The sequence below is a fragment of the Eptatretus burgeri genome, chromosome 6 (genome assembly GCF_056783735.1).
Source record: "Eptatretus burgeri isolate ZD-2024b chromosome 6, Ebu_testis_v1, whole genome shotgun sequence".
In the NCBI taxonomy this organism is placed as follows: Eukaryota; Metazoa; Chordata; class Myxini; order Myxiniformes; family Myxinidae; genus Eptatretus; species Eptatretus burgeri.
Window position 1 is genome coordinate 33,593,574 of NC_140966.1, and position 20,445 is coordinate 33,614,018.

General features: G+C 42.1%; 1 protein-coding gene across 1 annotated transcript in view; it reads right to left on the reverse strand.

The window, feature by feature from the left end:
• Positions 1 to 568: 568 nt before the first annotated feature.
• Positions 569 to 20,445, reverse strand: part of LOC147024520 (olfactomedin-like protein 3A) — a 59,784-nt gene continuing 39,907 nt past the window's right edge. Inside the window, exons 3-5 of the mRNA XM_085884526.1 lie at positions 14,376 to 14,605; positions 1,769 to 1,884; positions 569 to 1,652 (exon numbers count right to left, since the gene is read on the reverse strand). Coding sequence (XP_085740652.1) covers positions 883 to 1,652; positions 1,769 to 1,884; positions 14,376 to 14,605 — 1,116 coding nt within the window. The 3' untranslated portion in view covers positions 569 to 882. The remainder of the gene's footprint in view (positions 1,653 to 1,768; positions 1,885 to 14,375; positions 14,606 to 20,445) is intronic.

The following is a 20,445-nucleotide window of genomic DNA, read 5'->3' on the forward strand; positions in this document are numbered from 1 at the left end:
CGTGCATACAAACAAACAAACACACAAACAAACAAACAGAAACGGAAGTGATCAATATACTTACGAAATCTAAAGATTTTAGTATCTAGTATCTAAAGATAGTTTTAGTATCTAAAGATTTCGTAAGTAACAAACAAACAGAGATGAGGGTTTATTTATTTGTTAGTTGTTGTACTTGGTGGTCTGTCTTTGTCTTCTGGATGCATTCGTTTTCGTGTCTCGTGCCCATTTGCTTTTGTTTAATAAATCCCTATTTAGTAACACTACAAATGCCTGCTCTACAATCCGTGACATTGGCAAATCCCTTGGTGTGTGAATTCGTTGAAAATCCTGATAACCGGCATGGGGTTAGCCCACTCTCAGAAAAGGATTGCTCGCCTCTAAATAGGCATTAAGCCGGCCATACACGATGGAACTACCTTGGCGTTTTGCAGCTCCTCACACGACTCGTTTTTAACGGCCGCGGCAATGGGCCATAAAGAATATTTATATGTTGTCCAATAAAGGTCCACATCAAGCTGGAACCGCCCTTGTGTATAATTATAAAATAATCACTCAACTACTTGCAAGATATCCACCACAATTTATGAGCTGTTGTTCAGCAAAATAAACCTATAATACAAATACATTTACATCATGCAATGTGAAATGTTTATATAATACTGTTGCTGTGCAGATCACGGAATACAGTGCATAGAATATGGTAATGACTTGTGTGCTAATCCAGGACTTCATGCTGTTGCCATTACAGTGAACAACATCAACAGCAAATCTAACAAGCCTTCAGAAAATTTTAACCACTTATCGATTCCGTGCTCCCAAACACACTTGATCAAAACAAACCGGACAACAGTGAAACAATGGTGTACAGGTAACCTGCAATCATTGTTTGTTCCCCAGCTGCAGCTTGTATAGAAGCTGGTGTCCATCGGCCCAGGCATAAAGCTGCCTCTCTCGCATATTATAAAGCACTGAGGAATGTATCTCAGATGTGAACAAATGCGGAAAGGCTATCGACACATTTTCTATCTCTTTGTCGGTTGATGGACTGAAAACACATGATATGACTGTTTTGTCAAAGTCAGAGTACACAACGTAGAGTGTGCCACAGATGATAAATGCTGCCTGTGCATCACGACTGTCACAAGGTGTCATCCAGGAGTCCAGAATGGCAAGTGAGCGATTATCCAGTTGAGCCAGCACTATGTGGCGTTGCTCAATTGGAGCCTGTGTACCATATATGGCCCAGAGACCATTTTCATCCATAATCAGAGAGACAGTGGTAAAAGGAGCTCGTTCGAAGGGTGGTAAGGCATCGGGCAACGGGACTCGTCGTAACACCACACCCGTGTGGATATCAATTCGAGCTATCTGAGCAATGGTGTCATTTTCGTTGACGTACAAAGTGCCATTGTTCACTGCATTGCCTGTGCCTTTCCAGCCAACCTCCAACTCGATGGTACTTGGTGGTGGGCGAGAGCTGGTGCCAACAAAGACCTTCATGGTGTTGAACTCAATGATTTCTTTGCTCTCTGTGCCACTCAACACGTACACTTTGTTTGTAATGGAGTCCCGTAACCAGGATCCGTAGAGCTTGCCTGACTTCTTAACAGTTTTCACAGCTTTCATATCAGTTAGTGTGCGATCACATTCTGGAAAGCAGCAACATCAGTACACACAAATGAAAACTTGGCACGATCTTCATATTATCTTTTTTATTGGCCATATTTCACAATCGACAACTTATTATTATTCTTATTATTTTTACCTGAAGTCCACCTCTTGGCAGTTGGTGCCAAAGTGGTTGGAAGAATAGTGGTTGTCAGTTTAGCATCCTCAATGTCTTCATCCAATTCATGCGGATATTTTCTCCTTCCTTGGAAACTTGCGCGCACACACACACACACACACATGGCCAAGAGAATAGTTTGGTTGCCTGAACATAGTCAACTTTACATAGAGTTCATTGGATGGAAAAATTTTACATTGAAGTGAGTGCAGTTGATTCTTTCCCCCACACTTGGGAATGAGAAGTGGCATGCACTGGAGAAAAGTTTTAATGTTGATGGTTTTGGATCGAAACAACAGGTAAGGTATCTCACAAGGTTCAATTTATCGGAAAGCTATCAATTCCCCAAAACACTCTCAAGCTTCATGATGTGACCCACTCATCTTCAGTCACCAAATCGAAACAAACAAAATCAAACTGAAATAAACAGCATGGCATGAAAAACAATGATCGGCAAACCACACATTCCTCGAGAAATGCAACCTGGCCACACATTGAGACAATACGTCCGTGCGTTCCACGCCTAAAGGAACTGGCGATGCATCCAAGATACACATTTGGTTCACCTCACAGTTGAGTGTATGTGAGATCCAATTTGCTTTGCACCTTTGGTTCGGTGCAATAATACACCTTTGGTTCACCTCACAGTTGAATTTATGTGAGATCCAATTAGCCTGCGGCAAACTTGTTTTGTGCAGACTTCACCTTGAAATTGGTGCTGATTGTGGCGTGCTCACCTCAGTCAGTGAACGGAATTACTTATCAAACAGCAAATGCCGTTGACGTCACATCGATGCTTCACACACAATATCCACAAGTGCCTTCAAGCACAATGGGTGCCACTTCAAGTCAAAATGTAATAAGAACCACCTCTTTCTGGAGGGGGGAATTTTCTCTGCCGAATTCCAAGCAGTAGCCAGTGATTCGTAGATGCTTCTTTCACTGCTAAGTCCCATAAATGTGTTCGTCGCCTGTCAATGTATTTGCCTGGTTATCGCACGCATGGACGAATTGCCTGAAAGTATGGCGTGCGTAAAAACACGATGGACACACCTGGACAAATCGAATCTATTGACACTAAGGGTCTAGCTGCATGATTCCTGTCGTGATCTCAAGGCCGACTTACGTACAAAATGGGACGCAATATTAGTGCAGACGGGGCAGTTGGTTTAACGTCTCCTTCGAGGGGAATTGTCTTCCAAGATGCAGCACACTTTGCTGGCACCACAACAGAATGGCATGTTTAGGAGGATTTATCAAACTCAAGATCAGATAATCATATTTATAGTGAGCCAGAGTGTGAAACACTAATATTTATGGTGAGCCAGCGTGTGAAACACTAATATTTATAGTGAGCCAGAGTGTGAAACACTAATATTTATAGTGAGCCAGAGTGTGAAACACTAATATTTATAGTGAGCCAGAGTGCGAAACACTAATATTTATAGTGAGCCAGAGTGTGAAACACTAATATTTATAGTGAGCCAGAGTGGGAAACACTAATATTTATAGTGAGCCAGAGTGTGAAACACTAATATTTATGGTGAGCCAGAGTGTGAAACACTAATATTTATAGTGAGCCAGAGTGGGAAACACTAATATTTATAGTGAGCCAGTGTGTGAAACACTAATATTTATAGTGAGCCAGAGTGGGAAACACTAATATTTATAGTGAGCCAGAGTGTGAAACACTAATATTTATAGTGAGCCAGAGTGTGAAACACTAATATTTATAGTGAGCCAGAGTGGGAAACACTAATATTTATAGTGAGCCAGAGTGTGAAACACTAATATTTATAGTGAGCCAGAGTGTGAAACACTAATATTTATAGTGAGCCAGAGTGTGAAACACTAATATTTATAGTGAGCCAGAGTGGGAAACACTAATATTTATAGTGAGCCAGAGTGTGAAACACTAATATTTATAGTGAGCCAGAGTGTGAAACACTAATATTTATAGTGAGCCAGAGTGTGAAACACTAATATTTATAGTGAGCCAGAGTGGGAAACACTAATATTTATAGTGAGCCAGAGTGGGAAACACTAATATTTATAGTGAGCCAGAGTGTGAAACACTAATATTTATAGTGAGCCAGTGTGTGAAACACTAATATTTATAGTGAGCCAGAGTGGGAAACACTAATATTTATAGTGAGCCAGTGTGTGAAACACTAATATTTATAGTGAGCCAGAGTGGGAAACACTAATATTTATAGTGAGCCAGAGTGTGAAACACTAATATTTATAGTGAGCCAGAGTGTGAAACACTAATATTTATAGTGAGCCAGAGTGGGAAACACTAATATTTATAGTGAGCCAGAGTGTGAAACACTAATATTTATAGTGAGCCAGAGTGTGAAACACTAATATTTATAGTGAGCCAGAGTGTGAAACACTAATATTTATAGTGAGCCAGAGTGTGAAACATTAATATTTATAGTGAGCCAGAGTGTAAAACACTAATATTTATGGTGAGGCAGAGCTTGAAAAGTTTAATTGAAAAACAAAATTTGATTGATTGCAAAAGCTTAATTTTTTTTGTGATTTGAAGCATTTGCAGAGAATTGGATACGAAAAATCACTATCTACATAATGTGAAAGCAAGAATGCAGAATTTGCACCTCCCATCTTTCCAACATAGTGGGTAAAGCATTGTTGCATTTTCCCTCACTGGCGTGGGCTGGGTTTCTCTGGTTGCTCAGGGTGGGGGATTAAGTTGTCTACATTTCTGTGGATACAGGAAGCGTCAGGCCCGGCTGGCTATAGTTTGTGAAAATTCGGGCCAATCTGACACGCTCCATTGAACTGCCGACCCAGATAATGGAACGTGGCATATTAAGCCCCATGCCCACCATCCATTTCACCACATATTCCATAAATTTATCCTGACATCTTCTCCCATTAAAGGCCATATATTTATTACATACACATGTTGGACCAGGGATCAAAAATACTACTTTATTTGCAACTGTAATAAATTTCCCTCTGCTCTTTCAGATGTCCGACACTCCTGAGCTCCTCCAGGATTCTTCCAGTCACCTCGTCATGGTTAAATTCCAAAAATCCAGGTTTTGTGCACATCTCCACTTTTTTGTTCTGTTTCTATTTTCTCACATCTGTGGAATCACCTTCCTCAGGTTGTTCAATTCCACTCCTCCCTCCAAATCTTCAAGCAGCCATACCCAACCCAACTACTATTGCCTGCAGGTTACTATTTTTCCTGTTCATTCATCCCCTTTGCTTTTTGACCTCTCCCCCACCCCTCAGGGGAATGTTACTTCTGTGGAAAGAGAGTCTCATCATCTATCTATCTATACGAATAAATATCAATGTGTGTGTGTGTGTGTGTGTGTGTGTGTGTGTGTGTGTGTGTGTGTGTGTGTGTGTGTGTGTGTCAGTGTCAGTGTTTCTCCTCCATTGCTCCAAAACCATGAAACCTTGCAGCCTGAAACTTTGCATGTATACCAAGAAAGCTCCAAGGAAGTGGAAGAGTGAAAATTGGGTGTTCCGATTAATTAAAACACCCCTTTTGAAGATAATTAACGGCCTTTTTGAATTATATCCTTCATCAGGCGATCCTCAGCCACCTCGCTCTCTGGGGACTTAAGGCGTATCCTGGGTGACCTCACTGGGGTCTAAAGCCGCCATGTTTTTTGGCCTGTTCAACCATGCCTTGACTTGGAACAGGCCGCAATGATTTCTTAACGATAAAGTCTATTTTTTCACTTTCCTCACTCATATTATCGAATGTAGGTTCATCATAGCTACAAATCGCTGGGTACATTGCAATGCTTTTAAACGCCTGGAAACGCCAGTGTTCATAGGTTTATTTCATTTCTGCACATTCCATAACCTCGAGAATCTCCAAAACTAAGCCGAATTACAAAATTTAAGCTCCAGAATTGAACTTATCAGCAGTTCCAGGTCCTAAAAAAATGTTAATTTGTCCATTTCAGACATTGCTTGGGCATTTCCGGGTGCATGGGTTTATCGACAACAATTGGTTATCGCTTACCAAGCCAGGTGTTCCATTGTAGTGCTTGATTAAGTGCTTAAGCCACTTGCCAAGCACGACAGTTGATGGCGTTACAGTTCGTGTCCCGATCAGGATGTACAGTCGACAGTTACTACAAGGTGGAGGTACGTATAGAGCACACACGGATGTGGTACATATGGGTAGATTTGGATCCGTTGGGACTCTGTGGGTATGTGGGCATGCCATGCATGTTACAGATGCCGTGGTGCCAAAGTTTCATCCCACATCTTATGGAGGTTTCATCGGGTTTTCCTTTGTCCTCATGACTGTTTCTAAAGCAATTGGTTATCGAGTGTACAGTACTTTACAAAGGTTATATGTTTGTCTTTGTGAGTTTCAAAGCAAAATATATTTGATAACACCCGATTTCTGAGCCGTTTGCCATATTAACATGTTTTCTTAATTACCGAGCCAAATTTTTTCAACCCATCATATCAGGCTGTTTATAAAGATTACTGTTTGTGCACATCTCCTTGAAATGTCTGGATAAATGCACATTGTTTTTCGGTGACAGCAACTCAAGGTTTTTGGTTTGTATTCATTATGTACTGCAGTCAGTAATAACACTGACTCCAATCTGCCAATTGCTGAAAAATTGCTGACATCAGCCAAGCACAATGTGTGTGTGTGTGTGTGTGTGTGTGTGTGTGTGTGTGTGTGTGTGTGTGTGTGTGTGTGTGTGTGTGTGTGTGTGTGTGTGTGTGTGTGTGTGTGTGTGTTGTGCATAAAGCAGACCATTCTCTCTTTACTAACTCCCCTACCCTAGTCGTGTTTTTTTTTGTGTTTGTTTTTCACGTTGTTTTTTGTGTTTTTCTGGATGTGCCTGGATGGTGGTTAAATCTGGATAGACCCTCCCCTCATGCTGCCTCCCCTTCCCCTCACACTTCCTTCCCCTCCACTCATGCTGCCTACCATTCCCCCACCCCTCCTCGCACTCCCACCCTCCTCGCTCTCCCAACCTCCTCACTCTCCAACCCCCTCGCTCTCCAATAATTATTGATAGGGTTCGCCACCATCTGCTTGAGCACCAGCGCCCAGAGCAGTCAGGCTTTACACCAACGAGGTCAATGACTGAACATATCATTGCTCTTCGGGTCCTCACCGAACACAGACGAGAGTATCGGCAGGGGCTGTTTGCAGCCCATGTTGATCTCTGCAAAACGTTTGATTCAGTGAATTGGGATGCCCTCTGGAGGACTCTTGGTCTTCATGGGGTGCCACCAAAACTGATAAATCTGATGTCTGAACTATACTCTGGTACTGAGAGTGCTGTGAGATATGGTGATTCCATCTCTGACTCATTTGCATTTGTTACTGGAGTTCGTCAGGGGTGTGTACTGGCCCCCACACTTTTAAGCACTTGTATGGACTGGAATATGGGGAGGATGTCGGAGAGATCAAGCTGCAGTGCATCGTTTGGGAATGTCAAGATTTCTGACCTTGATTTCACAGACGATGCAGTCATCTTTGCAGAGACTCTGCATATACTTTTGGGTGCCCTCGAGGTGCTGAATGAGGAGTCGGAGCCACTGGGATTACAGGATTCCTGGGTCGAAACTAAGATCTAGGCTTTCAATGACATCTTCAATGCTGCTATCTTGTCTGTACCTGTTTGTGGTGAGGATGTTGAGGTCACAGAAATGTTGAGGTTACACTTACCTTGGCAGTGATATTCATGTCTCTGCTGGCTGTGAGTCAGAGGTCAATAGACGTCTCGGTCGGGCCTGGGGAGTCATGGATTCACTGGAGCATGGGGTGTGGCGCTGTCGGTATCTGTGCAGGAGGACGAAAGTCCGAGTCCTCAGGTCCTTGGTGCTTTCAGTCTTGCTCAATAGATGTGAGACTTGGACTCTGATCAGGGATCTGAGATGGAGACTTAACTTTTTCGGTACCAGGTCTCTTCAAAGAATCATTGGCTACCATTGGTCAGACTTTGTGTCTAATGAGCGGTTGCTGAGAGAGACTCAAATGGGATTTGTTACCTATGTAGTCCATGAGCGTCAGCTGTGGCTGTTTGGATATGTGGCTCGTTTTCCTGAAGCTGATCCTGCTCACCAGATTCTCTCAGCGAGGGAGCCTCGTGAGTGGAGGAGGCCAATGGGCTGACCACGTGCCTCATTCTTGGTTGATCAGCATACCAAGGAGATGGGGATGGGCCAGGCACTTGCCTGGGGGATGGCCAGATGGAAGCACCTTGTGTACTGGTGTAAAGTGGACGCATCGTCGCACTGTTCCGGCACATGCTCCCACACCTGACCTGGGCGCTCACCCTGTCGCGGCTGGATAAGATAACCAGGGAACCACAAAATATGTAAAGGAGAAGAAAGTAAATACCTCTGGATTTAAAAATTTTTTTTTTGTAATTCCGTGAACAAACTTTGGCACATCACGGGTGATAAAGGTTGCGATTAAGTTTTATCCAAATGGTGTGTGTACTTTTGGAGAAGAAAGCAAATACATATTTTGGGGGAACCCCTCAGACCCAATTTTGGGGTGATGGGGGGGGGGAAATCTCCTCCCTCCTGTCGAAACCCTGAGACCCCGATTTTCTTTTATTTTTAATAGTGTGAACAAAATTTCTACATCACAGGTGATGAAGGTTATGGTCAAGTTTCATTGAAATTGTGTGTGTCATTTCGGAGAAGAAAGCAGTCACATATTATGGGGTGCAACCCTCCTTACACCCCCTTACACCCTGATTTTTTAAATGTCGTGAACAAACTTTGGTGCGTCATGGTTGATGAAGGTTGTAGTCAAGTTTCATCGGAATTGTGCATGTCGATTCTGAGAAGAAAGCAAATACCTCTTTTGGGTGGGAAACCTCCCCATAAACTCCCTCTGTAGACCCCCTCAGACCCCAATGCTTTTTTTTTTAATGCAATGAACAAACTTTGGTACATCACGAGTGATGAAGGTTGTGGTCAAGTTTCATCGGAATTGCATGTATAGTTTCTGAGAAGAAAGCAAATACCTCTTTTGGGGGACAACCCCATTGACCCCAATCGTGCCCAATTTTTTTAATGGCATGAACAAACTTTGGTTCATCCATCCAGGTTGATGAAGTTTGTGGTAAAGTTTCATCGAAATCATATGTGTAGTCTCAGAGAAGAAGTTGCAAGTATTTGTGGATGGACAGACAAACGGACGAGCTCAGTCCTATAATCCCCGGAACTACGTTCCAGGTGAGCTATAAACTAAACAACAATAACCTAAAAAAACTAAACACAAAAAAAACTCTAAACAACACAAGAAAAACTAAACACACAAGAAAACTAAAGAACAACACAAGAAAACTCCCCCTTGTAGGGGGTGCATGGGATGGGGAGCACAAACCCTTGAGACCTTGCTGTCCTGATGCATCATGCCAAATTTTGGCCATCTTGGTTGGAAGTTGTTTTAGTCAAATGTTAATGGACGTATGGACAGAGAGCCGGACACTGGGGCCCACTCACTCTTTGAGCTTATTTCGGATAAATAATTAATGAATGAAATGAAATGATAGGCTGAATGGCCTCCTGCTGTGCATAAGTTACCCGTGTATCCTTGCTCTTCTTCTTTTTTCATACGATCTTGAAGATAATTATAAATGAAGATCTAGTAATGAGAACCATTCGATTGCAGCATCAGTGGCCCTGTGTAGTTCTGCAATGGACCCATTGAATCTCCTTTGCATGCAGGACATGTAGGACTTTGGTTTGGTTCATTTTGGACTGACTTACCACAGAAGGAAACATCTAGTTTGGCATGAGCCAGGCAATTGCTCAGATGGAAAGCAGTAACTAGTTTTTTGATGGATTGGGACAGAGTCTCTATTTCGTGAAATACTCCTCCAAAACCTTGAAGTCTTTGGTAAGAACTCTGTTCACATCTTCAAGATTGCATGATTGGTGGGCAGGAGCAAGATCATCAGGATAAGCAAACTTTTGTGAAGTAGTCACAGGTAGGTCACATATTCTTCGAGTTCCTTCTTGGTCGTCCATTTGATTATACTGTATATTTGTTGAACAGCATCGGGGCGAACACTGATCCTTGGGGAAGACCATCATTCAGAGTTCTTGGTGCACTGGTCATATCCTCAGTAAGACTCTGAAATGACGGTTGCTAAACATACATGCAATTACTCGCATGGTTGCATGGCAGGGAGGAAGCTTTGCTGTCTTGAGAAGGAGCCCATGTCTCCAAACTGTGTCATACATAATCTGCTAACAGAGCTATCAAGGCAACACCACTCTTGAGAGATTGTTGGTATCCAGCTTCAATGTACATCGTTAAAGCCAGGATCTAATCCACAGAGCAAAATCCCTTGTCTGAATCTTGCCTGTTCCACTGGTATGGAAGGCTCAACTTGCGATGAAATACGGTTTTGCAGAAGACCCTCAAACAACTTGTATGGTGTGCAGAGTAATGATTTTGGTTGATAGCTTGAAGGGGGGTTTGAAGACATGTAATGGTGAGGGGTTTGAACACTTGTCCTGGTGAGGGCATGAAAACTTGGGATGAGGGGTGGGGGGGGGGAAGCACAAAGAGTTGGGGTATAGGGGTGGAAGAGAGGGGACAGAGACTTGTGGTTGGGAGTAGGAGGTTTGAAGACTTGCAGGAGGGAGGGGATTTGAAGAAAGCATGTGAAGTGTTTGAAGAATTGGAATTCGGGGGGGGGGGGAAGGGGTGCTGTGGTAGATCTTGAGGAACGAGGGTTGAGTACTTTGGGTTGGGTTGGGGAGTTGAGGACTAGGAGTCACATTTTACATTGCGTGGAATTTCCGCAGGTTCCTGCTAGTATACTTACTGATTAACCCTCATATCTGGGATAAGGCCTTAGTTATTTTATAACTTGGTTTACGCAGATCTTCAGTTAAAATGTAGGGTCGGTAGGTCGAAATATAAATATAAATATAATTTCAATTTTTAGAAATTATATATTTTTATGATTTTTTTTTTGGATGTTCCATGGAAAAGACATAGTCCATGGGTCCAGGCATATATCGGTACCATCTGGGAAACCAAACTTTAGGGCTACTAAGTTATTGGTAGGGACTATATGATTATTTCAATATGCGATAACCGTTCCAGAAGAGCAGCTTCGTGTATGTATTTTGCATTTTTATCATTTTACCATTCTGAGATATTGACGTTTTGAGGGAAAATCACACAATGGACTATCGACACATCCCATGAAGGTAATATCATTCAATAACAGCTTAGGATATCCAGATTTGTTTGCCTTTTTGCTTTCATTATGCGGAGGGTGGGTACATTCCAGAGATGATAACTACCAATAAGCTGCCAGTCTGCAATGGTTATCACATCAAAATATGATATATATATATATATATATATATATATATATATATATATATATACATATACATATATATATATATATATATACATATATATATATACATATACATATATATATATATATATATATATATATATATATATATATATATATATATATATATATATATATATATATATACGCCGATTCAAAAATAACTCGGATTGGTTTCCTTAGATGGTACCGACAAGTGGAATTTCTGGCCTGGGCCCATGGACTAACAAGGGTAGGTTGGGGGGGGGGATATAAATCCCGAACCAGGAGGATCTAAGAAAACATTGAAGATGGAAAGCCATTCAAATGCAGGATGCCATTGTTCACTGTATCATCTGATTTGAAAAACAATTAAGAAGGATTAAAACATGTCTTTCAATCCGTCTCGCGTAGCGAACGCTGCTCTAAGAACGCTCGGTGTTGTTGTTGTTGTTCTTCTTCTTCTTGTGAAGACAAAACCTTTATATTCGGACTCGGCTCTTTAATAACACGATCCGGATCGCCTTAAATACTAAGCACCTGTACACATCGTCACATAGACGGTGCCTTTTGAGAGCGTCTATCATGAACTTTTAAATATATTCGGACATTTGCTTTAAAGTTTCGAAAAGTTCACGTTACTATTTAAAGATTATTCCATTTAATGTATTGTAAATTCGTAAATACATTATTTATTTCGTAAATACACTATATTTCGTAAATACGTAAATACACTATGACGGGTCTAGCTATTGGCTTAATCAAGGCACGTGACGAAATATCGGAAGTTTTTTTTAAATTTTATTTTATTTTTTAGCCGACAAAACCATTAGGACGCTGCTCTTGGACACATTTGTCCTTGCTACAACATAGTCTGGCATGTTTTTGTTATAGGAACCTGTTGGATCATCAAACAAATGGAAACAATGCTGAGAAAATTACTGTCCAAGTCGTAGATGTGTGCATGCACACCAGTGCATAGTGCTGGATATGATTAAAAAAATGTATCTACTCGGAGTCAACATGCTCAAAACGGTCAATCAGAGCCATAACCAGCTTAGTTTTCAGTGGGCATCTGATCATACCGTCCCCCCATCCCCATGAGCACATCAAAGGCTGATTTCTGGTCCGTTGAAGGCTGAATATCAGCCAGTCTGATATATCAGCCAGTCCATTCCACGTTCCACAGAAAGTATGCGACCCTATAAAAACACATGACACAAAAGCTGAGTCATTATTGGGATGCTCACACATCTCGCAGGGAAACTTTGATGTACTTGGCACCGAAATCTTTCAATACGAACATCGGTGTACAACTTTCGATGGAAACAAAATCGGCACGATCGAGAGTAGCGTGCGAATCATCCCTGCTGCTGCACTGAATTGATGCAATAGTTTGGCCAGAATATTCGTCGTCAAGATGTTGCGTGATTAAATCACCAATACAGTCACTCAAATTTATACTGCTGACATACTTCTTAACAACTCATGGCTCGCAGACTTCCTCTCCTGTCACAGTCACCGTGTGGCCCAAAATGGAGTTCTTTCATCCCCTCTTCCTGTCCAGGCTGGAGTTCCTCAAGGTAGCATTCTGGGCTCTGTTTTTTTTTTTTTTCATCAATGATCTCTCCAACTCTCTGGAAAATCCTCTATATCTCTTTGCTGATGACTCCACCCTCTGCCGTACCATCGGTCATCCCTCAGACCGGCAAGCAGCAGCTTCTTCGCTCACTGCAGATCTGGCTAAAATCACAAACTGGTCCAACACGTGGAACATATCTTTCAATCCAGACAAACCTCACACTCTCACAATGTCTCTTCGAAAGGACCATTTAGAAAATCCCCCCATCCACTTTCTCAACAATCCTCTGGAAGAAGTCCTTTCTTTCAAGCTTCTGGGTCTCACTATCTGCCATGACCATTCCTGGGAAAGCCACATTTCAAACCTCACCTCTAAAGCCAGTCGCCAATTGGGAATCCTCCATCGTGCAAAGTCCTTCCTTGGCCCACCTGAGCTCCTGACCACTTACAAAGCTTTTGTCCACAGCCTGATGGAGTACTGCTCTCCACTCTGGGCTGGTGCTCCTGCCTCCCACCTTTCTCGGCTTCACGCTGTAGAAACCAAGGCATTTCGGATCATTGGCATCTCCCGCAATGAGGCTGAGTCTTTGGGCCTCTCACTCATTCACCGCAGGTTGGTCGGTGGTCTTTCTGTCTTCTACCGTCTCCTCTCCAGCCTCGCCCCCCCCCCAGCTCTCTCTGCGATTTGTCCCCACCACATTTCCACAGGCGCTCAAGGTCCGCCAACAACCCCCTTCTGGTAAAACTACCAAAATCACGAATCACTGCTCACCTTCACTCTTTCATTCCTCTTTTTTCCTGCCTTTGGAATAAACTTCCTCACTCTATTCATTCCCATTCTTCCCTCCAGGCCTTCAAAACAGCTGTTCACCACCACCTCTTATCATCCCCCATCCAAATCCTCGATATTTTTACCCCCGATAATCCACCCAAGCCCACCTCCTTCAAATTCCCTGCTTTCCTTCCTGAAAGTCCCTGTAATGTCCATCTTCTATTCCCCATGTTCCCCGTCCCATCCCTCTCCCTTCCACAGATCTCCTAATGTCTCTGTTCCCCACTGTTTTGTCCTTCCCACTCCCCTCCTCTCTTGTCTCGTGTTCCCCATGATGTGCGTTGTGTGTTAGCTCTCACACGAGCCTCGACAAGGTATTAAAAAAATAAAAATAAAAAACAACAACAAACAATCACTTTCTCCCCAGAAACAACAGTCAATCTGAACCACGCAGGCCACTGCTCAGATGCCATGATCGAAGACGACTGTGCAGCAGCTCGGTTAAAGGTGACTCGGCATTTTAGCGCTCACGCACGAAATTATATTTTGAAAATAAATGCCGACATTTATATTTCAGGTTTTGAAACTTTTGCACCTTCGGCAGGAAATTTATAAATATAAAAGGCTAAAAATGTGTTTCATATTTATATTTCATTTCAGCAAATATACCGTCGGCGGATCCGTAAACCAAGTTATAAAATAACTAAGGCCTAACTTGGAATTATGTTATTTGTACAGGTGTTTGCTTGAAACAGATCACAGGGCATATTGACCTATCTGAGGTATAAAGTTATTCCAGAGAAAGTGAGTAGAAAATGAATAATCACAAATCAAATGTTAAGACAATTGAGATGGCAAGCACATGAGAGGAGCAAGACCTTACACACTGCTTGTTGTCCTGTTTGCTTTTGGGCCAAATCTGCTGCCTGGAAACCTGTTCTTTGATCTGCTGCCACCTTGACGAGGATGGAATCTGGATCGAAGTCGAGCCATTGGGAGCCAACGAGGTGCCAAATGTGCAGGTAACGAATCTCGACATGCTCCACAGCTGACCTTTCGGTCAAGACCTCTTTGTAGCAGTTCCATTCCACGTTCCACAGAAAGTATGCGACCCTATAAAAACACATGACACAAAAGCTGAGTCATTATTGGGATGCTCACACATTTATGGCTCACTGATTTACAACATACACAAATATTGTGGAAATGGTCTTTCTATTTCCACAATATTTGTGTATGTCTTTCTCATTGTCTTTCTAATCGTCTTCTCATGTGGACAGAAGATGTTTTAGTCAAATGTTAATGGACGTATGGACAGAGAGCCGGACAATGGGACCCACTCACTCTTAGAGTCTATAGAGACTATGAGCAAGACTATGAGCAAGACTATGAGAAAGGTGATGAGAAAGGTGATTAGAAAGATGATGAGAAAGACGATGTGAAAGATGATGAGAAAAAGCATTAGTAAGACGATGAGCAAAAGCAAACACAAGAATGGACAAAATACTGAAATACAAGAATTGTTTAAACATCATTTGGGATAAAATTTTCTGCTATAGACCTACATATTGGGATGTGAGAAAATTATTGTTGGAACATTTGAATCTGTTCAGTTCGCAGAAAGTATGCAGGGAAGAAGATTATGAGCATTTGGGTACCTATACATGAATATCCCTGCATGCAATTTGTTATATCATTAAGTGTCAGTGTTGAGTGTCGTGAAAAGAGGTTCAGTGTGGTCTCGAGGATGAGAGAAGGTACAAATCCCCAATGCTCCTTTTTGAGTAACAATGAGTGAATGAAGCTTATTGTTGCTGCTGCATGCCCGTACAATATTGCAATGTTTGTGGGGTAGATGGAGGAATTTGATAGGAAAGATAGGAGTGTGTAGAGTAGCTTGGTCTATGGATATGTAGGAGACATCTCAATGTAAATTAAGTAGGGAAACTGTGAGCTTAAGTGTTCTGTTTCACCACATGGGGGGGGGGGGGCGGTGGTGCTGTGTAAAATTAGATAGGGTTTAAGGATAATTTCTCCCAGTATGTGATTGCCCCCTGTGACCTTCTCCTATATTTTTGCATGTCAAGACCGGCAATAAAAAGGTATTACGCCCTTAAGACAACAACAACCGAGCTGCATGTCCAAGCAGGCAAGAAATCTTGCCCCTAGGATGACAACTGGCAAACCACGCCCCTGGAGTGGATGATTGATGGGCATGATGTCAGAATGGAGGAGAGTTAGTTAAGTTTGGATCGCAGTCAGGACAAGAGGTTTGTAGCGGGACAAGAGGTTCGGAGCAGGACAGAAGCAAGAGAGGCAGGATCGGCGTTTGAAAGAGAAGAGCGTTACAGCTGGCTTCCCCCGTGACACAGTGAAAAAGACTGCATGATTATTATGTTCATACTGAGCCAAATTGGCTCGTGTGGAGGAGCAAGATGCTGGCCATTGACTATTGGCTGGGCCATACGAGACCAGCTTCGAAGCCTCGTGTTGTGCCATCGGAGAGAGAGATGGCGCCATTTTGCAGAGCAGCAGCATCGGCAAGTGTGATTGATGAAAGAAGTTGCACGGCGAATTCTGAGCCCTGGTGTTGAGTATCGCCGCCCGAATTGCCTCCTGTACGTTTCCTGTCCAGAGAGCAGCTGGGTGCCATTTTGGGCGCATTTTCCCACCCAGTGACGACGCGGTTTGGTGACCTTCAAGTTTCCGAAACTCATCCCTGGGCACACAGCTAAGTGCTTGGATAAAGGAGGGATTTTTCTTTTATTATTCTGCCGCTTGTCTCTATTAAAGTCTGTGTGGAGGCACCTCAAAATTAGATTTCGTTTACCTCATGTTCCATTATTATCCCGTTTTGAATTATTGCCGTTGTAAATATTTGATTTATTTACATTAAACCCCGTATTTATTTAAGTTGCTTGTGTTGTTTTTTTGTCGTGGGTTCGAGTGTAAACTCCCTTGTGCTGTGCCTCCATGCTCGCCGCCCTCCCGTCCCGTGCACGCCATAATCTCCCGAGTATCTCGGCTGTAAACCTCGAAGAGAAATCGTTCAACTATCCATCCAGGTAGGGGCAAACCCCCTGGACATGTCAATATTACAAGAAGAGAGGATTGGTAAAACTTGAGTATTGTAAAGAAAAATTAAAGTGATTGAGGACAGAAATTAATGTAATCGAGATAAAATACCTTTGTGAAGAGAAACAGTTTTAGAGACAAAGGAGATGTGGTCAGACCAGGTGAGTTTATCATCAATGATGAGTCCTAAAAGTTTATCTGAGTGAACTTTAGTAATGGTGATATTATCAATTTAAATAAGACTTGTGCTGTTAGGAGATTCATTTGAATAGAAAAATAACATGTACTTGATTTTATGATGGTTTAAACTTTAAGGAAAGTATGTTGGCTTTGGACCAAGAGGAGAACTTTAGTCCAGGAGCCATTACTCATATGAGGCCAAATTATGAAAGTCGTAAAACACTCCCAACAGAAAAGGTTTGACTTGATAGGGTGTTAGAATAGACCCTCGAGAACATCTCGAGGTGGTATGAGGTTTCAAATTGTGGTATCCTTAAAATTCTACATGCCAAGGGTCCGTCACTGCAAGCCGCTAAATGGGGAGGGGGGGGGGGTAAGGGAAATGTGAATATTTTTGTCCAGGCTCAACCAATTTTCAATATTGAGGAATCATTGGCTTTGTATTATATAGTTATCTGGAAGAATACATACAACAATATTAAGATTCATTGGACTATACAACCACAAGAGGTAAAAATCACAAACAAATCGTTTTCGTACAAGGCTCTGAAATGGAGATATATCAGAACATAAGGTTACATTTACTTGTCAACACTGTCAATGCATCAAAAAGAAAGAAATACCCCCCACATATCATCCCTCAGTGGTCATGGACATTTTAGGCCCTTGCTCATCCTTCAGAGTAAACCATCCAGTCAAATCAAATCTTTTCTGGAGTGGGTGTTGAACGATTTCATTTTTCTCAGGTCCTTGCTTCTGGATTATCAACAAAATATACGTTTTACTGTTTTAGTCCATTTTTAGGGTTTCTATGAATTTCTTGTTGACTGGATAATTTAATAAAAAAAAACATTGAAAATGCCATGTTTATAATGAGGATAGGAAAAAATGCTGTGGGTTAACATTGGTGCTTTTTGTGTCATTCCAGATTGAACATCTGAAAGAAACCCCACCAGCCAACTGTAACAATGGCCATTCCAGAGAGTAAGGAGGTCTTGGACCTGATACCTGTAAAAAGAAAGAAGCTGACAAACTTTCACAAGTGCATAATTTATCAGATGGATTTAAGTGAGACTGAGAAAAGCCAGAAATACCTCCATACAAACACTTGTTGCAGCATGGGAACTCCGAGGAGATGAAGTAGACGAGCATCTGAAATCGGTAAGTGTAAAACGTCGAACGTAAAACCTGCATTACATGTACAGAAGATCTGAATCCTCATCGACACCATCAGAAGTATCTATACCATTAGCACACAATCTGGCCCAAGTTCAACAGAGACCTCCAGGGTGTCGAGGTCCCTGCCAACGTCCACTGACTGAACTATGTGACTCTTCAGCAAGAGGAAAACACACAAAAGGATTAAGGAGATTAGCAAGGTCAGTAATTTCCAAGCCTGTGAAACAATTGTGCAAACAGCAACCACAAAGGGCAATGAGGACATGCTGCAGATCACTGGTGCTGTCAGTAATGGTGTAATTGCAGCTGAAGCAAGATATCACAGAGCTTGCCATGCCTCATATGCAGTTAATATGCTAATATGCAGTTTGCTGGCTTCCATGAAGGGAGACAAGAAACTTCTTATGATACAGCATTCAAAAAATTGGCTGAAGATATCTCTGCTGACCTGGATGGTGGAAAGGCCTTTGACACGTCAATGTTGATGGACAGATACAATTATTTTCTGTGTGCATAGGGAGTGACAGTCAAAAGCTACACTACTTCGTGACAAACTTCGACGAAAGAAGCACTTTGGAGATATCACTGTCTTCCATAAGTTTTATACTCACACTAAAGCCGCTTTCACACCTTGACGATTTAGCCAGCGTATGCCGACGTACGAAAAATTTGTCTAAAACGCTGGCACACGTCGAATACGTTATGGGTAAGTTTTGTATACGTTAAGAGCACGCTGGCATACGTCGTAGTACGCTGGCATACGTCGTAGTACGCCGAGCTCGTCGACAAATTTTAACATGCACAAAAATTTTCGACGTATGCAAGCGTATGACTCACACGTTCCGCATACGCTGGCCATAAGTTGTAGGCACGTTACACGATCGTTGACACACGTCGACACACGTTACTTGTAAGTTACTCATACGTCGAAACACGTCGAGGTAATGTTTAGCATACCCGAAACTTATTTCTAACCTATGAGTAACGTGTTGTAGGCACGTTACGCGATCGTTGACACATGTCGACACACGTTACTTGGAAGTTACTCATAAGTCGAAACACGTCGTGGTAATGTTTAGCCTCAGGGTTCCAGACTCCATGGTTTATTTTTATTTTTTTTCTTTGGCATGAGACTTCGATTTCTAGTGTGGTTATAATATAATATAATTAATAGGCTGCCACTCAACAATTTATATCATAACCGCACTAGAAATCGAAGTGTCAACATCACCATCATGCCAAAGAAAAGAAAAAAAAACCATGGAGTCTGGAACACTGACGGGTTCCTCCTGTGTGAACCCCATTTTTAGGTCATCTCTTCGAGCATGACCTAATAATATGGGTGTCGATGTCCTTCGATCCATCCGTTCACAATGAAGTTGAAGCGGGAGATCTGGTCATTAGTGATCCTGATAGAAGTCGATGAGACGTACACGATGGTATGACTTTCAAGGTCACCGAAGGCCAAGGTCAAGATCACGAGGCCTTTGAAGTTGCGAAAATGACGATTTTCAAATTCTATCTCCTCCGCCATTTCTCAAGTGATCTTGAATTTGATTGTAGCATATGAATTTATGGGACAATATCTAAATTTGGTCAGGCCGGATTTTCAATATTCGCTTTCGTTTTCGTGTCACGTGACTTCAAATTTGGCAAAAAATGCGAAAATGACGATTTTCAAAATCTATCTCCTCCTACATTTCTCAAGCGATCTTGAATTTAAATTGTGGCATATGAATGTATGGGACAATATCTAAATTTGGTCGGGACGGATTTTCGAATTTCACTTTCGTTTTCGCGTCATGTGACTTCAAAGTTTGCAAAAACTGCCCTACCTTCAGGAGGCTATATATTCTCTACTGGGGATGGTAAAAGTTAGTGAATGGTGTCATTGCATAGCAGCTGACCTTGTATATTTATACATTTTCCGCCGAAGGTGCAAAAGTTTCAAAACCCGAAATGTAAACGTCGGCATTTATTTTCAAAATATAATTTCGTGCGTGCGCGCGCCAAATGCCGAGTAATCTTTAACCAAACTGCGCAGTTCGAGCTGCGCAGTAGAACTGCGCAGTAGTCTTCGGTCATAACTGAACATTGAGAACTTGTGGTATTATAGAGATGACCATCACCCCCACACGGGGGTAATTTTTATATACCAATTTCCCTAGACGCTGCCAATACGCCATTATACAGTAGTTGTAAGTAGGGTTGGGCATACAACCATACTTTTTTTGAAAGGAGTGTTTTTTATGGCCAAATTTCATGCTGATCACGAATCTGTTGAACTTTTTGACATAGGATGATGTCTTTGGTTGGTAAAATGCAAAAATTCAAAATGGCCGCCAAATTTAACCACTTTTTAGGTAAAATTTGATAATTATGGCTTACTCGGGCATGTAATATTAGGGTTGGGCACACATCGACTTTTTCTCTGTTGTCCCGTTAAAAGGAGTGTTTTTTTATGGCCACTTTTCACGCTGATCATGAATCCGTTGAAATTTTTGATCTAGGATGATGTC